The sequence below is a fragment of the Panthera tigris genome, chromosome F3, assembly GCF_018350195.1.
Source record: "Panthera tigris isolate Pti1 chromosome F3, P.tigris_Pti1_mat1.1, whole genome shotgun sequence".
In the NCBI taxonomy this organism is placed as follows: Eukaryota; Metazoa; Chordata; class Mammalia; order Carnivora; family Felidae; genus Panthera; species Panthera tigris.
In genome coordinates this window covers 3,474,132-3,499,844 of record NC_056678.1, presented here as the reverse complement: position 1 = coordinate 3,499,844, position 25,713 = coordinate 3,474,132, and the positions used below count along the sequence as shown (strand labels likewise).

General features: G+C 39.6%; 1 protein-coding gene across 3 annotated transcripts in view; it reads left to right on the top strand.

Annotated features, from left to right (window-relative positions):
* Positions 1-25,713, top strand: part of CDC42BPA (CDC42 binding protein kinase alpha) — a 318,266-nt gene that overhangs the window by 134,952 nt on the left and 157,601 nt on the right. For all 3 annotated transcript variants that reach the window (XM_042976800.1, XM_042976799.1, XM_042976798.1), the window contains exons 6-8: positions 12,938-13,031; positions 22,821-23,021; positions 25,126-25,374. In XM_042976800.1, the coding sequence (XP_042832734.1) occupies positions 12,938-13,031; positions 22,821-23,021; positions 25,126-25,374 (544 nt within the window). The remainder of the gene's footprint in view (positions 1-12,937; positions 13,032-22,820; positions 23,022-25,125; positions 25,375-25,713) is intronic.

Here is a 25,713-nt window from a genome sequence, read left to right as displayed (position 1 = left end):
CCCCGCCCTCAGCAGCCATTAATCTGTCTCTATAGATTTGTCTAGTCTGGACACTGAATGAAATCATGTAATGGGTCTCTTTTAACTGGCTTCTTTCACTCGGCATACTGTTTTCTTTCTTTCTTTCTTTTTTTTAAGTTTATTTTTGAGAGAGAGAGAGAGAGAGAGAGAGAACATGAGTAGGGGAGGGGCAGAGAGGGAGATACGGAATCTGAAGCAGGCTCCGAGCTGTCGGCACAGGGCCTGACACGGGGCTCGAACTCCCAAACCACGAGATCATGACCTGAGCCGGAGTCGGACTCTTAACAGACTGAGCCACCCAGGCGCCCCTCAGCATACTGTTTTTAAGCCTCAGGCATGTTGTAGAGGATGTTAGATACATCTCAGATTAACTAGGTTGACTGGTGAAACTAAAATACCAACGTTCTCTGGAGATTTTTGACAGAATCCACAGTGTGCATGGGATCACAACGTGCACAGAGCAATCCAGAATTACTCAGTGTATCAGGAAATTATGATTCAGTCTCAAGAGGAAAAAGTGGACTCCTAGCTCAAGATGACCCAGGTCACCCAGGTTTAAATTATAAGAATTATCAGGTAAAACCTGATCTAATTCTCTTATCCCCTGTGTCCTTGAGAATCTGGCCTCTTGGTATAGTGAAAGATATCACTTAAATACTTAGATTAGTACTTATTTTAAATATACTTAATGAAGTAATAGAAAACACATTTGAAATGAATGAGATGATAGAAAATCTCAGTAATAGAAAAAAAAAAAAAAGAACCAGATGAAAACTTCAGAAAAGAAAAATACAGTATCTCGGGTAAAAATTCACTGAGTGGTTTCTGTATCAGAAAGGAGACTCAAAGGAAAAAGTCTATGAAATTGAATATAGATCAGTAGAAATTCTCTTATGTAAAGCAGGTGTGAAAAGATTGGAAGAATGAACAGATCAGAGATGAAAAGATCCAACATATGTAATTGGTGCCCCCAGAAAAAGAGAATAAGGCAGAAAAAATAATGGCTTAAAACTTCCCAAGTTTGGAGAAACATATGAGTTTATAGAATCAACAATTGGGTCAAGCCAAAGCAATAGAAATTCGAAGAAAATCACTCCTAGCACCTCCAAATCAAAATATGGAATTAAAGGATATGAAAAGTCTTGATAGCATCTAGAGGAAAATAGCATTTTACATGGGAAAAAAAAAAAGCATTTTACAAGTTGAAAGATCTCAGATTTCTCGTCACAACCACGGGTACTAAAAGATAAAATTTTGACAACACTGGAAAGAAGAAAACTATCAACCTACTTTCCTTAGGAATGAAGTTAAAAAGAGGATATTTTCAGATAGATGCAACCCAAGAGCATTTATTGCTTAAGACCTTCCTTACAAGAAACACTGATGACATATTTCAGAATGAAGAGTCAGCAGAGGAAATGCAGATCTTTAAGAAAGAAGAAAGAGCATAATAAATGGTAAAAAAACAAAACAAAAAAACAAAACAAAAAAAAAAACACCTCAGCATACATAAAACACCTTTTTTTCTCTTAAATTCTTTTATTTTTTTTTTAAGATTAAACTTTAATCTTTATTTTAAGTAGTCTCTACATCTAACGTGGGCCTTGAACTCACAACCCCGAGATGAAGACCCACACACTAAACCAACTGATCCAGCCAGGCACCCCTCTCCAAAATTCTTTAAAACACATGGCTGTTTATGTATTTATATTATTATTATTTTTTTTTTTTTTTTGAGAGAGAGAGAGCATAAGCTGGGGAGAAGGCCAGAGGGGGAGATAGAGAGTCTTAAGCAGGCTTCACACTCAGTGGAGAGCCTGATGGTGGGACTCGATCCCACAACCCTGGGATCATGATCTGAGCCGAAATCGAGAGTCAGATGCTTAACTGACAGAGCCACCCGGGCTCCCTAAAATATGTGACTGTTTAAAGAGATTTGTTTTGGTAGATACTCGATGAATGCATATGTAATATGTGTGACAACTATAACATAATGGATAGATGGGGCATAAACAAATGCTAGTATAATTATAGAACTTTGGAGTTTTTTTGTTTTTGTTTTTTTTTTAAAGGAAAAAGTCCTGTGGTGACAAAACAAGTAAGTGACAGGGAAAGGAAAACTAGTTTATCATCAGACTTTTCAACAACAAAACTTTATGACAGGAAAAAAGTGTGTTCAATATTTATGATACCCCAGAAAAGAGAACACGAACATAATCAACTTTCAGGTATAAAAAGCACACACAGCAGTGTTGTCAACTTGCAGGAGCCTGGGGAACGTTGTTCCCATGAATTCTTCCTGAAGAATCTGGAATATTCCACGAGAGAATGAGCTACAGACAACCAAAATGACCAGAGAGACCTTAGCTTAAGGACTGGCGTTGCTCGTTAAATAGTCAGTTATGGATTGAAACAGGAAAAAAGAGGGAGACTGAACAGTATTGATGGCTGCATACTCTAATAATGGACATCTAATAGAACTATAAAGGTCAGTGGTGATTAACTGGGAGAATTTATGCAGATTTTTTTTCAAATTGTCTTCAGTAAAATTTTGGGGTAGTATTCGTCGTGTTATTTTTGAGATTGTTGAGTGTAAATGTGAAATAAATGAGTGATTATGGAGTACTCTAATTCTGTTGTCCCCTGTGTCCTTGAGAATCCGGCCTCTTGGTATAGAAAAAAAGGAGATACCGAGAAAACAGAAGAGGACACGTATGAACTCTGTGTACTTCTGAATTTGAATTGGAAGGATCAGAATGAACTTCTGAGGTTTCCATAATTTGCAAGAAGGACTCACAGAATTACTGAACACTTCCCTGCTTACATTTTATTGCATAGAAAAGGTACAGATGGAAACCAGCCGAGGGAAGAAGCGCGTAGGGCAGAGTCCAGGGGAACGTCTGTCGTCCTCTCCCCGTGGAGCTGGGAACAGCTCTACTTACCTGCCATTCATGGGTGACGGTAGGCACCAGGACTGTTAACCAAGCAAGTGCACCTCAGCATTGGGTTTCCGGAGTTTTGGGGGCTCAGCGTACGGTCTGCATGATTGACCTTTCCCTGAAGTTGGGATGATACCATTAGTTTCCGGTCCCTTCCAGAGGTAAAACTGATACTGTGTGGCCCAGGTAAATTACATCACAAATTACGTTGTTAGATTGTCTGGTGGCCAGAGCCTCCAGGCAAAGACACACCGATCAGGCATGATATTCCAGTGGCCTAGAGATCACCTCCCAGCAGCCGAAGCAAAGGCCAGACCTTTCATTGGGTTTGTTCTTCGTGACGCAGGCCACCCCGTGGCCTTAACGCAAGGCTCTCTGAGAGCAAAGCGATCGTATTTGTTTGGGCATCTACATTTAGTATAGCGTTTATATCAGCAGTAGTGTGAATATGTTTGTCATTTAACCACAAGCCCATTCTATATGGCCATTACATATACTTTCATATTTTTGTACTGATTTAATTATTTGTTTCTCCCTTTACTACTGTTTTTGCTGTATGATAAACTTGTGTGGAACTCTTCCATGTAGAGACAGCTGATGGTTAGCTGAATCTGCTTCTTCAGGCTGGTCGTTTTATCAGATCCTGTGGAGGCTTTAACCAAATCTCCTAATACGTTTAGTTATCGGTATCAGTATTATCCTAAGACCTGTTTACACAGCAGGGCTGAATCTCAACCACCCAGGCCGGGGTTACACCATATGGCAGTAGACGTGACTTGAAAAATAAAAGCCAGGGCACTAGCACATTCCTGGTGTCCCCGTGAGTCATTAACCCTCTAGACCATCATCACATCACGTGATTAAACGTCTCCCAGAATGATGCCACCCAGGTTTGCGCATTCCCCTTTGACTGTGTCCCGTCCCCAAAGCGGAAGCATCTTGGCAACACTTGGCTTCACCACTTTAAGCGTCTGGTGTCATTGAGCTAAGGGGCAATAACATCTTCTGCTCTGAGCCGCTCACAGAGAAAGCATCGGTGTAATGTTGGGTTTCCCTCATTGCATAACCCATTTATTGATGGCTTTAGCCCTAGTTATTCCTCCTCCTCTCCATTTATCATTTCGTTTTGCCCAAACTTTTCCACCTCTGGAAGGGATGTTCAGCTTGACCGCTGTGCTGGCCCAAATGCCAGCAGCAATGTTCGTCTCGCAAATGCCTCCCTCTCAGTGCATTCTTTCAGTGCAGAGTTAGATGCAGAAATTGTGGGCTAGCTCAACCACCTGGCAGTCCAGCAGTATTCCCTGCCTAGCTTGGTTTTGCCAGATGGGGTAAGGTGTAACCCACCCCACCAGGACCGTAAGAATTCTGACATTAAGGTTTAAAGGCATAGGTAGAGTTCCTCACTTAGGAACCATCGTCGGTTTTGGCGACTACAGGTGCGGCCCTGGTCCTGGGACCCTGCTTCAGATGGGGCGGGTGAGGTGAGGAGGGAAGAATTCTATCACCCTCTCAGCTTCTTCCCTCACTTCCTCATTCCCCGGGGAGAGTGGAATATGCAAATGTGTACTTGTTCTATATCAAGCAAGTCTGATTCAAGGATCCTAGGATCCCTTTTTTTTTTTTTTTTTTAATCACTATTAGGGCATTTTGTTTTGTTTTGCCTTGAAATTTACTTTGCCTGGTAAAATATAAATACACCAGTCTTTCAGTAATGGTATTCATATCCTCTAATTTTCTTTCACCTTATTTTTATTCTTTTCATTTTGAGCATTTCTTGGGTATGCAGCAATTAGTTGTTTTTACTTGCTGACCTAAAAAAAAAAGCAAAAAAAAAAAAAAAAAGGCTGTGACTGTCACTTCAAACACTGCATGGAAAATAGAAAGTACTAAATAAGCACTAGGTGTTATTTTTATCGAGACAGAAGAGATACAGAGAAATGAGAGTAGGAATAGAACTGTAAGCAAGTATGTTGTAGGCTTAAAAAATAGTAAGAGTATTGTGAGCAACTGTACTCCAGTAAATTTGAAAATGTGGATGAAATGTGCATTAGAAAAATATAAGCCACTGCAATGTACTTGGGAAGAAATAGAAATTATCTGAGTACCCTAAGAACATTTAAGGAAACTGAGTCCGTAATGGAAAGCTCCCCTTCCACAAAACTTCCCTCTCATCTATTTTTAGGCATTTGGTGCCTTGTCTCCTTGATTTTTAAAATTGAAATACGCGTCAAGTTAACACAGGAGTTAAGTGTGCAGTGAAGAGTTTTGACAACGGATACATCTGTGTAACCGCCTTTGCAGCCAAGACATAGAATGTTTTTTTATCACCCTGCAAATGTCCTAGTGCTCTTTTCCGTGAACATCTTTCTGTTTCTCCAGTCACTAGTTCTGGTTTCTGTCACCAGAACTTAGGGTTACCTGTTCTGGAACTTCTTACAAATAGGATTATACATCATGTATTCTCTTCTGTCTGATGTCTTTTTATCCACATAAGGTTTTTGAGATTCATTCAGTTCGATGTATGTGTCAATAGATTTCTCTTTATTGGTGAGTGGTCTTCCATTGTATAAACATATGATGGTTTATCTGCTGTTAATGTCATTTGCGTTTTTCCCACTTTTGAGCCTTTACAGTAGAGCTGCTGTGAACCTTCTTTTACTCCGCGTGGTTTCACGGATGAGTTCTCTTTTACTTTTAAGAAAGTGATAATTGAATCCTATGTAAATTGTTTCAGAAAGTTTGAGAATTTTTAAAAATCTGTTTCCCTCACTTTATGATGGTAGTGAAATCTTGATCACAAAGCTTGAAAAGGAGGACGGTACAAGGGGCGAACGTTAGCGTGGTGCAGTGTCCCTTATGAATAGAAGAGCAGGAATCATCAAGAAAAAATGGAATCAGATTTAGCGTGTATGTGTTTTTCAATACTAATAAGACAGACTTATTTTTCGATTTAATGTCTCTGAAATTGGAGTGCTTTTTTAAAAGAAATGGCTTCTAAAATTATAGTTGCCAGTGTATTCTCTCTTGTAGCTGCACTGGACGTAGTGATGCCTCTTTACAATTGGTGGAATTTTAGACTCCGTGATATGTGGTACAACAAACAAGTATGATCACGTGGGTTTCATCCCAGGCTACAAGGGAGTTTCAACAGTACAACATCTATTAGTGTAATATACTATATTAATACATTGAAGGAGGAAAACCATAAAATAAGCTCAATACCGAAAATGACCGTAACATTGAATATCCATTCCTGATACTTTTAGCAATTTGGGTGTAGAAGATAATTCTCATAACCTAATACTGAATTTTTTTCCCCCTAATATTGAATTTCTATTGAAAATCTAAGCCAAGGACTGTACTTAATTGTGAAACATTAGGAACATTCCCATTAAAATTGGAAGCAAAATAGGGCCCCTGGGTGGCTCAGTCGCTTGAGCGTCTGATTCAGCTCAGGTCATGATCCCAGGGTCGTGAGACCCAGCCCCACGTCAGGCTCCTTGCTGAGCTCAGAGCCTGCATGTGTGTGTGTGTGTGTGTGTGTGTGTGTGTGTGTGTGTGTGTGTGTGTGTCTCCCTCTCCTCCCTCCCCTTCCCCTGCCCCCCATGCTCCTCTCCCCCACTTGCACGCATGCTTTCTCTAAAAAAATTAAAACGAAAAACTTTTTAAAAATTGGAAGCGAAGGAAGAATGATTCTATGAAGAAAATCCCATTCACAGTAGCACCAAAACTAAGGCACCTAAAACCATAGACAATAAAAATTACGGATATAAAATAAATACATAGATATATAGTTGCTAAAAGATAGCTAGGTAGCTATATAGGTAATAAAAGCTCTCTGCAGAAAAAAAAATTCAGTATTATTGAAAGACCTAAAAGAATCCTCATCAGTAAGATATAATGTATACTTAGATGGGAAGAGTCTGATTATAAAGACATCAGTTCTCTTTAGATTAATATATGAAAATCATTGTGATCCCTGACAAAATCTCAGTGTGTTTTATGGACCCTGTTAAGCTAATCCTAGCATTCATCTGGAAGAGCCATGAGAATTTAAAAACTTGGTCTGCTGGTGTGGAGGGGTCCTTATAGAGCTTCCGTGATTAAGTGTGGTGTTGGTCCAGGTGTAGACACAGACACAGGGTCATCACGTATCTAATGTTGCCTGGATCAGTTCCAGGTTATGTTGATTGTTCTGGCAGTTGTTTGTAGGTTTCCTTTGACTCCAACGACTGTTCAGGGAAATAGCTTTAGGAAGTTCTGAAAGAAATCCACTCGATCTGCAGCCTGCGTGGTATTAGAAGTCAGTGGTATCGGGACAGAAGGAGGTAGGGCCCTCATCTCACACTACATGCGAACACTTACTCCAGGGAGACTAAAGGCTTGAAGTGAAAAGTAAAACCTTAAAACTTACAGAGGAAAATACGGGACGCCACCCTTAGGACCTCGGGGAGAAGGTAAGGGAGATTTCCCAGGACAAAACCCACAAATCGCGAGAATAGAATTGTGGTTGCCAGGGGCTGGAGAAATAAGGGAGAGGGCGGTAAAAGAGCACAAACTTTCAGTTAGAAGATGAATGAGGTCCGAGAAGCTGATGTATAACATGGTGACTAGTTGATGATACTGTATTATATAACCCAGCTTTTCTAACAGAGTCAAATTTAAGTGTTTACCAAAAAAACCCACCCAAAACAAAAGTAAACACGTGATGGGTGTGTTACTTAACTCAGCGAGATGTATATGTAGGTCACATTGTCATGTTGTATACTTTAAATATATGGCAGTTTCATTTGTCAATTATATCTCACAAAAGTTGAAAATAGTGAAAAAGACAAAAACACAAATTACAAATTAGAAGACTACATTGACATTAAATAATTTTTTTTTTTTACAAATTAGATATTATAAACAATGAGGAAAAACATGCCCACATGCTGAGAGATTTGTAACACGTGTAACCTAAGTTTGAGTAAACAATTCCTGAATATTAACCAAAACCCAAAGCAAACCGCACACACACAGTGTAAAAAAAAAAAATGGCTAAGGATATTAACTGGCATTTTACAGAAGAGGAACATGAGACGAAAAAGATTCTTAACCTTAATTAGTAATCACAGTTGTGAAGTTGAAGACACACACGGTAGAATTCTAGAATTCCATTTCTGGTTACACAGCCTGGAGATACGTTCACAGGTAAGCACCAGGAGACATTTATGAAAATATTCATTTCAGAATTTTGTAAACTAGCAAAACAGAAACCTACAACAATCTGAAATTGTTGGAAACAAGCTAATTCTATAATCAGGAGAATTGAGAAGTTCGGTGTTTGAAAGTAGTCCATATGGCAATTAAAACTAACAGACTGGAACAATGTGTATCAATGTGGATAACACGTTTCAGAAACAGTATTAGAAGAAAACCAAGTTGCACAGGCTACACACAGTTTGGTATCAATTACAAAGTTTAAAGACATTCAGAAAAATACGTAGTCTTAATGGTCGCATATATGTGTACTAATAACATAAAATAAATGTGGATACAGTAAACAGGGTAATGGTTGCTAACCTCTCTGGAGTGGGGGGAAGGAGATGATACGGGAGGGAAATGGGATACTTAGGGAGAGTCAGTACCGTCCTGGTAAATGTTTTCCGTTAACACTGTTTATTATTTGTTATAAATATAAATACAATTTATTTGTCTAATTAGGTTTTAATATTTCCTATCTTTAAAATATTAATGATTATGGCGGCGCCCGGGTGGCTCAGTCGGTTGAGCGTCCGACTTTGGCTCAGGTCATGATCTTGTATTCGTGGGTTCAAGCCCCGTGCCGGGCTGTGTGCTGACAGCTCGAAGCCTGGAGTCTGCTTCGGATTCTGTGTCTCCCCCTCTCTCTGCCCCTCCCCCGCTTGTGCTCCGTGTCTCTCTCTCTCTCTTTCTCTCTCTCAAAAATAAAAATAAACATAAAAAATATTTTAAAAATGATGATTATGAATCCTTTCACTATTTTCCTTTTCTGTAATTCTTTTAGTTTTCTTTAAAATCTGAGAACTAGGAAGCATAAGAGACTCTTAAAAACTGAGAACAAACTGCGGGTTGATGGGGGGTGGGAGGGAAGGGAGGGTGGGTGATGGGTATTGAGGAGGGCACCTTTTGGGATGAGCACTGGGTGTTGTATGGAAACCAATTTGACAATAAATTTCATATATTGAAAAAAAAAAATCACAGAAAATATTGAAATACAAATTGTCATATTAAAAATAAATAAATAAATAAAATCTGAGAACTAGGGCTGCCTGGGTGGCTCAGTCGGTTAAGTGTCCACCTTTGGCTCAGGTCATGATCTCACAGCCTATGGGTTCAGGCCCCACATCAGGCTCTGTGCTGACAGCTCCGAGCCTGGTGCTTCCGATTCTGTGTCTCCCTCTGTCTCTGCCCCTCCAGTGCTCACACTCTCTCGATCTCAAAAATAAATAAGCATTAAAAAATTTTTGTTAATCTGAGAAATACACCAGGAACAGTTATGTGTAGTAATTATACAGCTTTTTTTTTTTTTTGAGAGCACAAGGGAGAGGGGCAGAGAGAGAGAGAGAGAGAGAGAGAGAGAGAGAGAATCTAAAGCAGGCTTCATGCTCAGCGTGGAGCCTAACACTGGTCTCTTATCTCAGTGACCATGAGATCATGACCAGAGGGAAAATAAAGAGTTGGACACTTAACCATCTGAGTCCCAGGTGCCTCAGCTTAATATATATTTTTCTAAAGTTTGTTTACTTAGTGTGAGCTGGGGAGGGGCAGAGAGGGGGGGGAGAGAAAGAGAGAGAGAAGGGGAGAGGGAGAGGGAGGGAAGCCCAAGCAGGCTCCACATTGCCAGCACGGAGCCCAATGTGGGGCTCGAACCCACAGACTGTGAGATCATGACCTGAGCTGAAATCCAGAGCCGGATGCTGAACTGACTGAGCCACCCAGGTGCTCCACTATCTCTTAAAATAAAAATATAATCCATTTTTTATAGTCATCTAAAAATGATTTAGGTAATTTCTAAGGGTCCTCTAGCACTAAAGTATAGTTCTTTGATGTTTCCAAGCAACAGAAGAATATTTTTTTAATATGCCACTCTGACAGTTCAGGGTGAATTCAGACATTGAGGATAATGAAGCCAATTTCCTATAAAAGTTGTTGTTGTTTTCCAGTGCATCTATCCTTTCTCTGTCCTCCACAACAGGTGTCACCAAGCTTTTTCTGTAAAGGGTCAGACAGGAAATATTTTAGGCTTTGAAAGCCACACTGTAGTCAGTGCTACTTGCTTCTGCTGTCATAGTGGGAAAGCCAGCAGAGACAGTACTTGCAAGTGAACGGAAGCGACTTTATTTACAACAAAACTTTATTTTCAACAGCAGGCAATGGGCTGGACTTGGCCTGTGTGTCAGTATTTGCCATATTGTGGTGTATTGCACACAGAAATGTCTTCAGTCATACTATCCTGATTGTAGATGAGAAAACTGAGGCATAGAAACCTTGAGTGGTATCATTCCAGTTAAAATGACCCTAGTTGAGGACACAGATCTACAAAAATGTTGCTAAGGCCAATGCCAGAGAGACTGCTGCCTATGTTTTCTTCTGGTTTTATGGTTTCAGGTCTCACATTTATGTCTTTAATCCATTTTGAGTTTACTTTTGTGTACGGTGTGAGAAAGTGTCCAGTTTCATTCTTTTGCATGGTGCTGTCCAGTTTTCCCAACACCATTGGTTGTATAGAGTGTCTTTTCCCCATTGTGTATTCCTGCCTCCTTTGTTGTAGATTAAGTGACCACATAAGCTTGGGTTTATTTGCTCCCTATCCTGTTCCGTACATCTGTCTGTTTTTGTGTCCATACCATACCGTTTGATTATTACATCTTTGTAGTATAGCTTGAAATCTAGGATCATGATACCTCCAGCTTTGTTCTAAGTAGGTCTCCTCAAGAAAGGGAAACAAAAGAATAAATTATTGGGGCTACATCAAAATAAAAAGCTTTTGGGGTGCCTGGGTGGCTCAGTCGGTTAAGCATCCTACTTCGGCTCAGGTCATGATCTCACAGTTTGTGGGTTCAAGCTTCGTGTTGAGCTCTGTGCTGACAGCTCGGACCCTGGAGCTTGCTTCGGATTCTGTGTCTCCCTTTCTCTTTGCCCCTTCCCCGCTCACGCTGTCTCTCTCTCTCTCTTTCTCAAAAATAAACATTAAAAAAAAAAAAAAAAAAAAGCTTTTGCACAGCAAAGGAAACTATCAACAAGACAAAAAGGCAACCTGTTAAATGGGAGAAGATATTTGTTAGTGATACGTCCAATAAGGAACAAATCTCCAAAATATAGAGCAAATCTCCAAAATACGCCTCCAGCTTAGTAACGAAAAACCAAACTGTCTACTTAAAACATGGGCATAAGCACTAAATGGACATTTTTCAAAAGAGTCATATAAAGGTGCTGAACGTGAAGAGGTACCGAACATCACTCATCATCAGGGAAATGCAAATCCAAACCACAACAAGATGTTACGGTATCCCTGTTGGGATGGCTGGAATCCAAAAAGACAAGAAATAACAGGTGTTGGTGAGGGCGTAGAGAAAAAGGAATGCTCGTGCGCTACTGGTGAGCCTGTAAACTGGTGCAGCCACTGTGGAAAACATTGGGGAAGGGGTGTTCCTAAAAGAATTAAAACCAGAGATACCGTATAATCCAGTAATAACATTCCTGGGTATTTAGCCAAAGAAAACGGAAACACTAATTTGAAAAGATACGTGCACCCTTATGTCTATTACAACATTATTTATAATAGCCAAGATATGGAAGCAGCCCAGGTATCCACTGATAGATGATTGGATGAAGAAGACGTACATACATAGAGCGGATCGTCACTTAACCATAAACAGAATGTGATTTAGCCATTTGTGACAAGATGGGTATACCTGAAGAGTATTATGCTAAGTGAGATCAGAGAAAGACAAGCGTCCTGTAATTTCATTTCTGTGTAGATCTAAAAAACAAAACAAATGAACAAAGAAAGAAACAAAAAAACAGACTCTTAAATACAGAGAACGCACTGATGGTTGTCAGAGGTGAGGTGTGTGGGGGGATAGGTGAAATAGGTAAATGGTATTAAGAGGTACAAACCTCCAGTTATACAATAAATAAGTCAAGGAAAGAAATGGGAAAGAAAATGACCCTAACCACATGATAATGGAATTCTTTTTGCATATATGTTCATAGAAGATTCTTTTTCTTCCTCACCAGGTAGAATACATTGAGAGGGTCTAATCTCTTAATTTTTCACAAGTTTTAGATTGTGATTAGAAAACGCGTTGCTGGGTCTTCTTTACAGGAATCGTTTTACGTATGATTTTTGCCAAGGTTTGCAACACTTTTCCTTATTCAAAAGTAGAAACAGATACAAAAACTGGTGTGATGTGATTTGTTAATTAGATTTGGATACCTTACAAGCATATCACGTAAATTACTACCAAGCGGTGTGTCAGATGAATTTCAAAATCAGCTTTATGAAGCAATGTCTTTAGAATTACTTTGAACTGAAATAATTAGAAATTTATTTATTATGAGGTCGAGGAAGTTTATTTTTCCCTCTCCGATTTCACGGCCAAAGGATAGTTTGTTTTGTGTGTGTCAAGACATTGTGGTCTTCTCCGTGTATCGAAAGTAGGCCTAACGTGGTCATACTGGAATCTGTGCACATTATATAGTTAATTCAACCTGAATGAAAACTGCCAAAAAGTTTTTATCTCCAGGAGAACACTGAAAGTGCGTGTGTTTAAGGAAGTTTTCATATGAATCGGAGCCAGGATTTGAACCCATAAAGTTTAGTCAAATAGGTGTTCTTAGAGTATTGATTTTAAAAGAAGTTGAAGTTTTCAAATAAAATTTTGTCTTACCAAATAAGTGGTTCAGTTCCCCCCCCCCCAACTAAAAATTGACCATATCTATCTTTTCAGGGACATCAAACCTGACAACATATTGATGGACATGAATGGACATATTCGGTTAGCAGATTTTGGTTCTTGTCTGAAGCTGATGGAAGATGGAACGGTAAATAAAGCTAAATCTGAAGTCATTTTATCCATAGATCTCCCCCTTGCTACTTGTCCTCTTTATCTGCTTTAGAATCCACGTATTTATAGTAGTTAACTATCCATCCACCCGTCCGTCCTTTTGACTTTCTCCGCGCCACCTTTTCCCACAACAGCGTTTAGGCATACTGACTCATAATAGGGTTTGTTTATAAAGTCCTTCGCCATTTTCACTGTGTATGTTAGTGATGGTAAGATTGATACAGTGCGTCTTTTAGGAGAACTTTGTGTCTTCTTTAGAGGGACTGTTGATTGCACTTGAGATATTTTCACAGTTTTAGAGAAGGGAATGAAGATGGAAGAAGAAAATGTGGCTCCTTCCTCACCTTTATTTTTTTCATCTTTCTTCCCTAGTTGTCTAGTTTTTGTTTTGAGGGACAACGTTCAACAAAGGAATGCTTTAATCAGGATAGGCTCTATGTGGATTCAGTTTTACATGACCATTTGGTTTAGTTGTCCTAAGCCTACACCTTTCAGCTGTTTTCTTTCACTTACATAGAAGTCTATATGCCCCAATTTATTCTCTGTTTTGTCTTGTTTTATTTTGCTTGCTTTTCAACTTCCTGGCTATATAGCAGAGGTCCAAATGTAAGTAATTTCAATTGGCAGGCACTGTTTTTGAGAGCAAAGGCCATGAAAATGTCCTATTATTCTGGATCAGTAATTTGACTTCCGAAAATTTATCCTAAGAAGATATCTTGAAAAAAGTAGATTATATAACTTCTGCCTCTGGTCATGATGAAAGGAGTGATTGGTACCAAATTGTCCTCTCACTATAAACAACTATAAAAACGTACGTGGGGCGCCTGGGTGGTGCAGTCAGTTCAGCGTAAAACTTCGGCTCAGGTCTGATCTCACCGTTTGTGAGTTCGAGCCCCACGTCAGGCTCTGTGCTGACAGCTCAGAGCCTGGAGCCTGCCTCGGATTCTGTGTCTCCTTCTCTCTCTGCACCTCTCCCGCTTGCACTCTGTCTCCGTCTCTCTCTCAAAAGTAAATAAACATTAAAAAAGAAAAATTGGTGACAATACCAAATGCTGACAAGAATGTGAAGTCTGTCACTCACACATTACTGGAGGCAATGTGAAACGGTACAGACGCCAGAAAAAAGCTTAGTGGTGTCTTAAAAAAAATAAGCATGCAATTACCATGTGATCCAGGAATTGCACACCTGCTGTTTATTCCAGAAAAATAAAAATTTGCATTCCCACAAAAAACTGTACATTTATGAATGGTTACAGAAGCTTTATTTGTAATAGCCCCAAATTGGAAAACCAGATGTCCTTCTGATGGTTGGTTAAGGAAACTGGTACAGAGGCGCCCAGGGGGTTTAGTCAGTTAAAGCCTCCAACTCTTGATCTCAGCTCAGGTGTTGATCTCAGGGTCGTGCGTTCGAGCCCCGAGTTGATGAATCTTAGACTTCTGTAAATCTGCCCTCCAAGGGTGTAATTGTAAGCTAACCCTTGTTCAAGGAGATCAGGAAGTATTTTTTTTTTTTTATCTTCTTCTACAAGAATTAATATCTTCAGAGAAAGATAACAGGATCCGTGCTCTGTGCTCCAACGGCTTACTGACCGTGACCAGCGTTCAATCAGAAATCACCAAACCAAACAAAAATGGGGACACGATAGGGATTATGATACAGAGTTAAAAAGTAGAAGCAGTCAGGGGCACCTGGGTGGCCCAGTTGGTTGAATGTTTGACTCTTGATTTTGGCTCAGGTCGTGACTAAACAATTAAAATACAGCCTTAAAGATTGTTCAGATAAGAAATCTCATCAGAGAAAGAAATCAAATAGACCCTTTATTTTTTAAAAAAATTTAATATTTGTTTTTGAGAAGCACAGAGCGCAAGCAGGGGAGGGGCAGAGAGAGAGGGAGACACAGAATCTGAAGCAGGCTCCAGGCTCTGAGCTGTCCGCACGGAGACTGACGCGGAGCTCGAATTCACGAGCCATGAGATCATGACTCGATCTGAAGTCGGGTCACCCAGCTAAGCCACCCAGGTGTCCCTCAAATAGACCTTTTAGAACTTGAAAAGTATAGTAATAGAAATTTAAAAAATTCACAGGAGGAGGTTAATTCAGGTTAGAGATATGAGAAGAAAGTGCCAGTGAGTTTGAAGACAGGTCAAAAGAGATGATCCAGTCTGAAGAATAGAGAGAAAAAGACTGAAGCAAAATAAATAGAGGCTCAGGGATCCATAGGATTGGAATACTAGAAGAAGAGAGTGAAACAGGAGTAGGAAAACTTTGTAGGATTGGTGATTTTTACCAAATATGATGAAAACATAAATCTAAGAATCTTAGTGTATCTCACGTTTATAAAAGGGACCCCACTTGTACACAATTAAGCTCCTGAAAATGAAACATAAGGGAAAAAATTGAAAGCCGCCAGAATTGAAAACATGTTCGTACTTTGGGAACAGGGTAAGAATAGCCACAGCTCTCTTGTCAGAAATAATGAAATGATGTCTTTGCAATGCTGAACGGAAAAAAAATGTGTAAACCAAGAGTTCTATGTCAAGCAGAGATATTCTTCAAAAATGAAGGTGAATAAAAGACATTTTCAGTTACATGAAAGATGAGACATTAATCTCCAGCAGGCCTGGATGCTAAGCAGTGTCCTTTAATCCAAAGGAGATGAATGATACCAGTTGCATACTTAGATGGGTGGGATAAAGAATATCAGATATGATCAATAAGATAGGTAGGATAAAGACAAAGGACTATATTTCTTCAGAATGTACATAAAAGGCATCCGATGACTGTTAAAAGCAAAAATAATAACGCTGTCACATGGGGTTATGATATACGTGGAAGTAACACAAACCACGTGAAATAGTCTGTGGAATCACACTGCTCGAGAATACCTGCTGTATGTGAGACAGGAAGTGGGCAGTAGATCGTGCCAGGCATGACACGAGAAGGGAGAAATCGCAGGGTGGTCTTGCTGAGTTGAGAAACCACAGATCAAAGTCAGGAGGCTGTGGCATCAGGAAGCTGTGGATCGGAATTCTAGAGAGGAGAGAGTCACACGGAAGAAGAATTCCCTGGAAAGAGCTAGCGTTTCCCCACTTCCGCATGTTATCCGCCCCTTAGACTCATAGCTGGGACTCTGATTCGCAGCCTTCCAGATCCCTGTGCATCCCAGAATGCAGTGCGTACCGTTTCTGTCCACAGGAGTCACCCCCGATCAAGTTTATTCCTGAAATCGTGGTGCGTCTTCCCAATCATTCATTCTTTATTGATGACCTCAAAATAAATTTCCTGGACATAACAGCAGGTTTATCCTCCATTTAAAAAATTATAATGAGGGGCTCCAGGGGCTCCATGTAAAAAATTATAATGAGGGGCTAGGACTTTGACTCGGGTCATGATCTCACGGTTGGTGAGTTCAAGCCCCGCATCGGGCTCTGCGCTGACAGCCTAGAGCCTGCTTCGGATTCTGCCCCTCCCTCCCTCCCTCTCTCAAAAATAAATAAACATTTAAAAAATTTTAAAAATTATAATGAGTAAGCCTTTGTACTAGTTTTCTTTCCATTTAATTTCTTTTTCCTCGAAGCGATCTATATGTATTTCAAGAAGGGTTATCGTAAAAACTGCATTCCTGTGTCCTGTTCTTTCTAGTCTGGATCTCTTTTGCTAGAGGAAGACACTTACAGACTTCTGGCTTTTCTTCTGTCGTTTCTTTTACTTACGTATTTCTGGTTACCATATTTTGCTACTATCTTTTGATTATTTAGTCTTAGATTTTACCTGTTAATTTCCTACCGTGGAAAATTTCCTACCGTCTCATCCAACCCATACACTTTCTGTCTGTCTTCCTAGTGTAAGTATCACAGTCTTTCCTCAAATCCTATTCAGTTATGATTTTATACAAAATATTGTTCATAGTGCTGCCATGTGGTTTATTTTAATTATAATTATTTTCTTGAACAGCTTTTTGTTGTCCTTGGAGTAAGTGACCACTTTGCCTGGTTTTCTGTGTAATCCTTGCCAGGTTATCCCCAAACTCTCCACCCTGTAATTCCTGTCTCTCTCAGACACATTAAGTCACTTAGCGGTTCCCTTTTATCTTTTGGAGATGGCTACCCTAGAGCCTTGCCACCCCCCTTTCTAATCTGGACTGTTCTGTTGGCCTGTCGTAGCACAGTCATGCCACTACTGTCCCACCCCTCATCATGGGATTACTGCACGGCTCCGTAGTGGTGCCTCCTCTGTCTCCTGGGTCCCGTGTCTGGCTTTCTTTCCCCCTGGTAGTAGCTGCCTGAGAAGGGTTCCAGGGGAAGTAAATATTTTATCATCTTGCACATCTTAAAAATGGTGTCACTTCTACCCCCATACTTGACTGATAATTTATTTGGGCATAGTATTATAGATTTGAAATTGTATCTAGCAGGCGTTGCCTTGTCTTCTAACTTACTGTGGAGACATCTGGCGACATTCTAGTTCTCAATTCTTCTATTGTAACCCTCCCCACCCCCCACCTTATCTGGAAGCTTGTGGAAAATTTGTTTGTCCCAGGGTTCTGAAATGTTATGATTATATGACTTTGGATAGGATTTATTCATCACCTGGGCAGCTGCCTCAATTTTAACCTTTCCCAAATTTTATGACTTTCCAAGTCAAGTGTCGCCTTGCTTTTTGGCTCTCACCTGCAAGTTAAAACTCTGCCATCTTAATCACTACATATCTTTACAAGAGGTCAGTTTCTGGGAGAGATGTCCTGCTGTAATTCCTTTTCTTCTCAAATTGTCTCGGCTGTCCTTGGCCATTTGTTTTTCCGTATGATCGTTGGGATTATATTCTTGGTTTATATACATACGTGTACACACATACAAATACCCCTTCACAAACAAGCTTGTAGACCTGCATTGAATATAGAGGTTGATTTTGGGGAAATTTATGTCCATAACATGGAATCTTGCCTTCCATAAATATGGTGTCTCTCCCCATTGGTTTAGGTTCTCTTTTATGTCTGTTTTTGAAGTTTTATCATTATGTTCACCGTAAATCCATGACCTTAATTTGTTAAGCTTGTTCCTAGGCATACTGTGGATTTTTGGGGGCATGGAGCATTATAAATTAAAACTTTAAAAAGTTTCCAGTTTAATAGCTTGTTACTTTTGTTGAGGACCAAGTTGATTTTTGTATACTCATCTTGAAGCTAGCAAGCTAAATTTCTTATTCAAAATAATTTGTAGATTCTTCTAGATTTTCTATATAGACAGTCATATGATCCACAAGTAATAATCAGCTTCGGGTTTTGTCTTCTCCATTTCTTACATATGCTATTTTTTACCCTTATGCAGTGATCTTCAGTGTAGTATTACATAGCTAGGAATATTGGGAGCTTCTATGCCTTCTTCTTGACATTAACAGTGTTTCTCCTATAGGGTCAAATTTAGCATGATGTTTGCTGTAAACTTTTGGTGTATATTCTTTATAAGATTAAGGAAATGTCTGTTTCTTATTACTAAGAATATGTTATCGTTGTTATTGTCGTAATTAAATGATTTTTCTGCATCCATCGAGATGATGATATTAGGATGTTTTCCCTTTAATCTGTTAATCTGATGAATGACATAGATTGTCTAATGTTGAGTCATCCATTCTCTGGCTAAACATAACTTTATGATGAAGGCGTATTGATATTTTGAACAAATTGCTAGGTTGACTCTGCTAATATTTTATATTGGATTGTTACCTGAGATTCATACTTGAGATTGATCATAGCTGAGGTTGTGGTATGATTTTCTTTCTCAAATCATTCTTGTCTGGTTTCTGTGGTTGTGTATTTTAGCCTTATAAAATGGACAGGGGAGTAGTCATATCCTCTCCCCTTACCCATTTTGCCTTTAGAGCATAACCCTCTGTAACACAGGGGTTATGTAATTTGTAGAATGGTAGAACTCACTTTTAAATCACCTTTGCCTTAGTGAGGTTTTGTTCTCTTCCCCTTCTTCTTCTTCTTCTTCTTCTTCTTCTTCTTCTTCTTCTTCTTCCCTTTTTTTTTTTTTTTTTTTTTTTGGTTTGTTTTCCAAGTAGATTTTATACTATTGATTCAAACTTTCTAATGGTTATAGGTCTCTTTGGTTTTCTATTTCTTCCTGAGTCAGTTTTGGTAAGTTATTATTTTTTTTTCCTATGAAAATTGTCTGTTTTCTCTGAGTTTTCTATTTTGTTGGTATAACATTCAGATTGCACTCTTCTTAGCTTTAAAATCTGTTACATGTGTAGGTTTTTTTTGTTTTTTTTCCACCCTAATGTTGTTTATTTGTGCTTTTCTTTTCCTTTGTCAGTTTGATATATAATACAGCATCTGACTCTTTTTCAGTTCTAAATACTTTCCAATTTCAGTTAGAACATTTCTGTGGACCATGTTATATAGTTATGTGCTTTTTAGTATCCATAGTATTGTATTTACTTATTTATATACAAGATCCGCTTTAGCGTGAGGACTATTATATGGGGCTGCCTCTTGCTTCAAACCTCATATAGGCTGAGGGTCCTCTTGTCCTCCTGTATATGTTAAAACCCGAGGACCTAGAACATGAAAACCAACATTCCCCAGCCAGCCCCACTCCTTGCTCTAATGATTATCACCCTGGTTCCCAAACATTTCTTGATTATAGGCCTCTAAGAATTTCTTTTTTTTTAAGAGCTCATTTATATGTTTATAAAGATGGTTGTTTTGTATTTTATGTAGCATTTTTAAGAGTTTGCAGTGGAAGAGTTTTCAAGTTACTTAATCTAGGATTGCCAAATATGAAGTCTATTCTAATGATTAACCAAGAATGATATTTTTTTTTGAGAAAATCCAGAATATTAGCCGTTATTCTACCCTGAGAATGTTCATTTTTTATATGCTCCTTTATTTTTTTTTTTTAAATATGAAATTTATTGTCAAATTGGTTTCCATACAACACCCAGTGCTCATCCCAACAGGTGCCCTCCTCAATGCCCATCACCCACTTTCCCCTCCCTCCCACCCTCCATCAACCCTCAGCTTGTTCTCAGTTGTTTTTTTTTTGTTTTTATTTATTTATTTATTTTTCAATATATGAAATTTATTGTGAAATTGGTTTCCATACAACACCCAGTGCTCATCCCAAAAGGTGCCCTCCTCAATACCCATCCCCCACCCTCCCCTCCCTCCCACCCCCCATCAACCCTCAGTTCTCAGTTTTTAAGAGTCTCTTATGGTTTGGTTCCCTCCCTCTCTAACCTCTTTTTTTTTTTTTCTCCCCCCCCCCACCCCGCCATGGTCTTCTGTTAAGTTTCTCAGGATCCACATAAGAGTGAAAACATATGGTATCTGTCTTTCTCTGCCTGACTTATTTCACTTAGCATAACACTCTCCAGTTCCATCCACATTGCTACAAAAGGCCATATTTCATTCTTTCTCATTGCCACGTAGTATTCCATTGTGTATATAAACCACAACTTCTGTATCCATTCATCAGTTGATGGACATTTAGGCTCTTTCCATAATTTGGCTATTGTGTTGAGAGTGCTGCTGTAAACATTGGGGTACATGTGTGCCTATGCATCAGCACTCCTGTATCCCTTGGGTAAATTCCTAGTAGTGCTATTGCTGGGTCATAGGGTAAATCTAGTTTTAATTTTTTGAGGAACCTCCACACTTTTCCGGAGTGGCTGCACCAGTTTACATTCCCACCAACAGTGCAAGAGGGTTCCCGTTTCTCCACATCCTCGCCAGCATCTGTAGTCTCCTGATTTGTTCATTTTAGCCACTCTGACTGGTGTGAGGTGGTATCTGAGTGTGGTTTTGATTTGTATTTCCCTGATGAGGAGCGACGTTGAGCATCTTTTCATGTGCCTGTTGGCCATCTGGATATCTTCTTTAGAGAAGTGTCTATTCATGTCTTCTGCCCATTTCTTCACTGGATTATTTGTTTTTCGGGTGTGGAGTTTGGTGAGCTCTTTATAGATTTTGGATACTAGCCCTTTGTCCAATATGTCATTTGCAAATATCTTTTCCCATTCCGTTGGTTGCCTTTTAGTTTTGTTGGTTGTTTCCTTTGCTCTGCAGAAGCTTTTTATCTTCATAAGGTCCCAATAGTTCATTTTTGCTTTTAATTCCCTTGCCTTCGGGATGTGTCAAGTAAGAGATTACTGCAGCTGAGGTCAGAGGTTTTTTCCTGCTTTCTCCTCTAGGGTTTTGATGAGAACGAGCAATCCTAAAATTTGTATGGAACCACAAAAGACCCCGAATAGCCAAAGTAATATTGAAGACGAAAATCAAAGTGGGAGGCATCACAATCCCAGACTTTAGCCTCTACTACAAAGCTGTAATCATCAAGACAGTATGGTATTGGCACAAAAACAGACACATAGACCAATAGAATAGAACAGAAACCCCAGAATTACACCCACAAAAGTATGGCCAACTAATCTTTGACAAAGCAGGAAAGAATATCCAATGGAAAAAAGACAGTCTCTTTAACAAATGGTGCTGGGAGAACTGGACAGCAACATGCAGAAGGATGGAACTAGACCACTTTCTTATACCATTCACAAAAATAAACTCAAAATGGATAAAAGACCTGAATGTGATATGCTCCTTTAAAACATACAAAGAATTAATTTTCTTGTACTTTAGAGTACCTTATAAGATGTGTTCCCCAAATCATTTTTAGCAATTATTTTCTCATTTACATCTAACTTACCATAATTATATGCTCAGCTATTCTTTTTTGGGACTTAATTTTTTGAAGAGTATGTTTTTCTCCCTTTGTAACTTTTTTAAATTAATAAGTAGTTTGCAGTACGTTGTCAATATTTATTTCCTTAGGTTTCAGTTGAGACGTTTAAAAAGAAAAGGATATTTTGAAATAATTTCTGGACTGCTCATAAATACTGGCCTTTTTGGGGGGAGTTATTTTTCTTCCTTTCAGTGAATTGTAGGGGGGCCTGGGTGGCTCAGGCAGTTGAGGGTCCGACTTCGGCTCAGGTCATGATCTTGCGGCTTGGGGGTTCGTGCCCCGTGTCAGGCTCTGTGCTGACAGCTCGGAGCCTGGAGCCTGCTCAGATTCTGTGTCTCCCTAACTCTCTGCTCCTCCCCTGTTCATGCTCTCTCTCTCAAAAATAAATAAACATTAAAAAAAATTTTTTTAATGAATTGTAGGATTTGCCCAGGTTGATTTTTTTTTTTTAATATGTACATGGTAGTCAGATAATATCAGTAATGAATGTTCTGTACTGAGTATTCAATTTGTTTTCAATGGTTGTGTGTCCAAATCATATGGCAACCCTGAGTTTAGTCAGTGAAGCCACAGCAGTAATAAATATTCTATAGTGTTATGAAATCAAAGGACTGCCAGTGTGGAGATTATATAAAATTTAGTTCTGTGTACAAGGAGACCAAATTCAGGTAATGAAAAAGTTGTAGTTGTTTTGAAATAATGTCTGTTGTGTATTTAAGTAAATCTAAATATTTGTAGTTAAAAATTATTTATTGGGGCGCCTGAATGGCTCAGTCGGTGAAACGTCCGACTTCAGCTCGGGTCATGATCTCACAGTTCGTGAGTTCGAGCCCCGTGTCAGGCTCTGTGCTGACAGCTCAGAGCCTGGAGCCTGCTTCAGATTCTGTGTCTCCCTCTCTCTCTGCCCCTCCCCTGCTCATGCTCTGTCTCTCTCTCAAAAATGAATAAACGTTAAAAAAATAATTTAGCAATTATTTATTTCTAATGTAGTAGATTACTAACAGTGTGTGAACTTCTTCAGGTCCAGTCTTCAGTGGCTGTTGGAACTCCAGATTATATCTCTCCTGAAATCCTTCAAGCCATGGAAGACGGGAAAGGCAGATATGGACCTGAGTGTGACTGGTGGTCTTTGGGCGTCTGTATGTACGAAATGCTTTATGGAGAAACACCATTTTATGCAGAATCTCTGGTGGAGACATATGGAAAAATTATGAATCATAAAGTTAGTATATTTCACTTTTTTCAACAACTGAATGTGGTAAATAATACATGTAATAAATTTAAAGTAATGTGATATTTAAAAAGAAAATATTTTCTAAGAACAGTGAACAGTTGGATTTCTGTGCTAATAGGGAACATGACTAAACATGAATAATCAAAATCCATAAATTAGACGTAAGATTATTAGCTCTCCCTTTGCCTGTATTTTATTAGAAATGCTAATAAATAGGAAATTAAGGGGCGCCTGGGTGGCTCAGTCGGTTCAGTGTCCGACTTCGGCTCAGGTCACGATCTCACAGTTCGTGGGTTCGAGCCCCGCGTCAGGCTCTATGCTGACAGCTCAGAGCCTGGAGCCTGTTTCAGATTCTGTGTCTCCCTCTCTCTCTGCCCCTCCCCTGTTCCCGCTCTGTCTCTGTCTCAAGAATAAATAAATATTAAAAAAAAAAAATTTTTTTTTAAATAGGAAATTAAATGGTTTCATCAGTAGAATAACAAAGATCGTAAACAGATAATTTTTATCCTTAATACTATAAGTACATTAATAACTAGAATGCATTTAAAAAATTCTCATCCTTGGCAGTAATAACACAAAATGCAAATCAAAATAAAAATGAGCTATTTGTTTTCTCACCTGGCAAAGATGAAAAATTATACTCTGTACTGTAAATAACTCAACGAGATGAACGTTGTTAGATGTTGTTGATAGGAATATAAATTGATGTACCCTTTCTGTCAACAAGTTTATAAGTACGCATCTAGAGCCTTTAAAAACGGTTGAACTTTGGGGGGGCCTGGGTGGGTCAGTCGGTTAAGTGTCCGACTCTTGGTTTCGGCTCAGGTCACGATCTCATAGTTCGTGAGTTCAAGCCCCACATCGGGCTGTGCGCTGACGGTGCAGAGCTTCTTGGGATTCTCTCTCTCCCTGTCTCTCTGCCCCTCCCTTGCTCGCTCGCTCTCTCACAATAAATGCATAACTTAAAATTTTTAAAAAAATGATAGAACTTTGGATTGAGCAACTTGAGTTTTAGGACTCTGCCTTAAAGGAAACATTCAGTTCAACCAAGATGTATGTACAGGAATGCTTCTTCCAGTCTTGTTTATGATCAAAGCAGTGGAAACAATCCAGATTCACCACAGGGACAAATGAATAGAACCTTATTAACCCATTTAGTACCAAGTGAAATAGAAATAAATTATAAGAAGAAGAAGTTGTTTCTGGTTGATTGGTTTCAGCAGAGGGTGAGCAGTTACAAAAATCTGGAATAGGAATATCCCATAAAAGGAGTGACGATCTGTTCTTCTTAGTTGATCTGGTGAAACAGTTACGATTAGTTGACTCTGCTGTGTAGTTGGCGCTTTTCCAGAGAGTCGACGCTTCCTGTAGAGTTGGCGCTCTGGTACCTGGCTGTGAAGGTAACCTGCTAAAGTAGTTAGGAAGAGTGGAAAGACAGGGAAGAGCTACGCAGTTGTAATTAGCGCGTCGAGCGTTTCGGAGAGAAACCGTTGTCTGTGACATGGCGGGCCAGAGCTGGCTTCCGGAGTTGGGCCGCTCCACCCAAGCCCGTCGTGTGACTGGGAGCGAGTTGCTTGAACTCCCTGGGCCTTTGTTTCCTCCTCTGTGCAGTGGGGATAAGAGAGGTGCCTGCCTTCGACCCCCGCTGCGAGGACTCACCAGGTGGGTGCGTAGAGCACGTCGTGGTGTCAAGTACACGTTCCGTTCTTTCCAAATATCTGTTACCGTTACTCAGCCCTTCGTTCGCGACTTATCCGAACGTTACCCGTCACATACGCTCTCCTGAAAGGTTGAGTCAGACTCTGCTTTTAGTAAGTTCTCTTCATTCCGACAGCAGAGTGAGGTACGTTGGCATTTGATTTTTTCTTCTTCCTGCAGTGTGTGCATGACTGAGTCACACTTAAATGAAAAGTTCCTTTAGGAAAATTCTCTGTTCTCACCCATCCCTGGATCTCCTGTAGTATGAGTACTTGGTAGCAGTGAACACTTACTAGACATTTTTAAGAGAAAGTGCATCTTGAAGAACGAATGAATGTTCATCAGCCTACTTAGGTAGTTAAACACTGGTTTATACTTTGTGTCTGTTTTTCAGGAGAGGTTTCAGTTTCCAGCTCAAGTGACCGACGTGTCTGAAAATGCTAAGGATCTTATTCGAAGGCTCATTTGCAGCAGAGAACACCGACTGGGTCAGAACGGCATAGAAGACTTTAAGAAACACCCCTTTTTCAATGGGATCGATTGGGATAATATTCGAAACTGTGAAGCACCTTATATTCCAGAAGTTAGTAGCCCCACAGATACATCCAATTTTGATGTGGATGATGATTGTTTAAAGAACTCTGTAAGTATGACTCTGTGAAGGGGTTCTGTCTCTTTCTTTTTAACATGGTTATAAAGCAGTTTCATGGGCCTCCTCATCAATTACCAGTCAGACCGTTATCATGGCTTCTAGTATTTATTCTCCCAGACGTGAAGTGATTAAGAGAGTCCACTGAGGTGAACATGTTTATTCATGACAAGGAGCAGAATTCAGCTTCACGATTTACTCATTAGGTCAGTGATGCCTTAGGTTTCCGAGGAAGAGGAGAAATTAGCTGCTTAGAAAAGTGGACTCGTGATGGCAGAGTGAGGAGGTTGGCCAATCTCTCCTTCAAGAACGCCATGGTACTGGACCATTTCG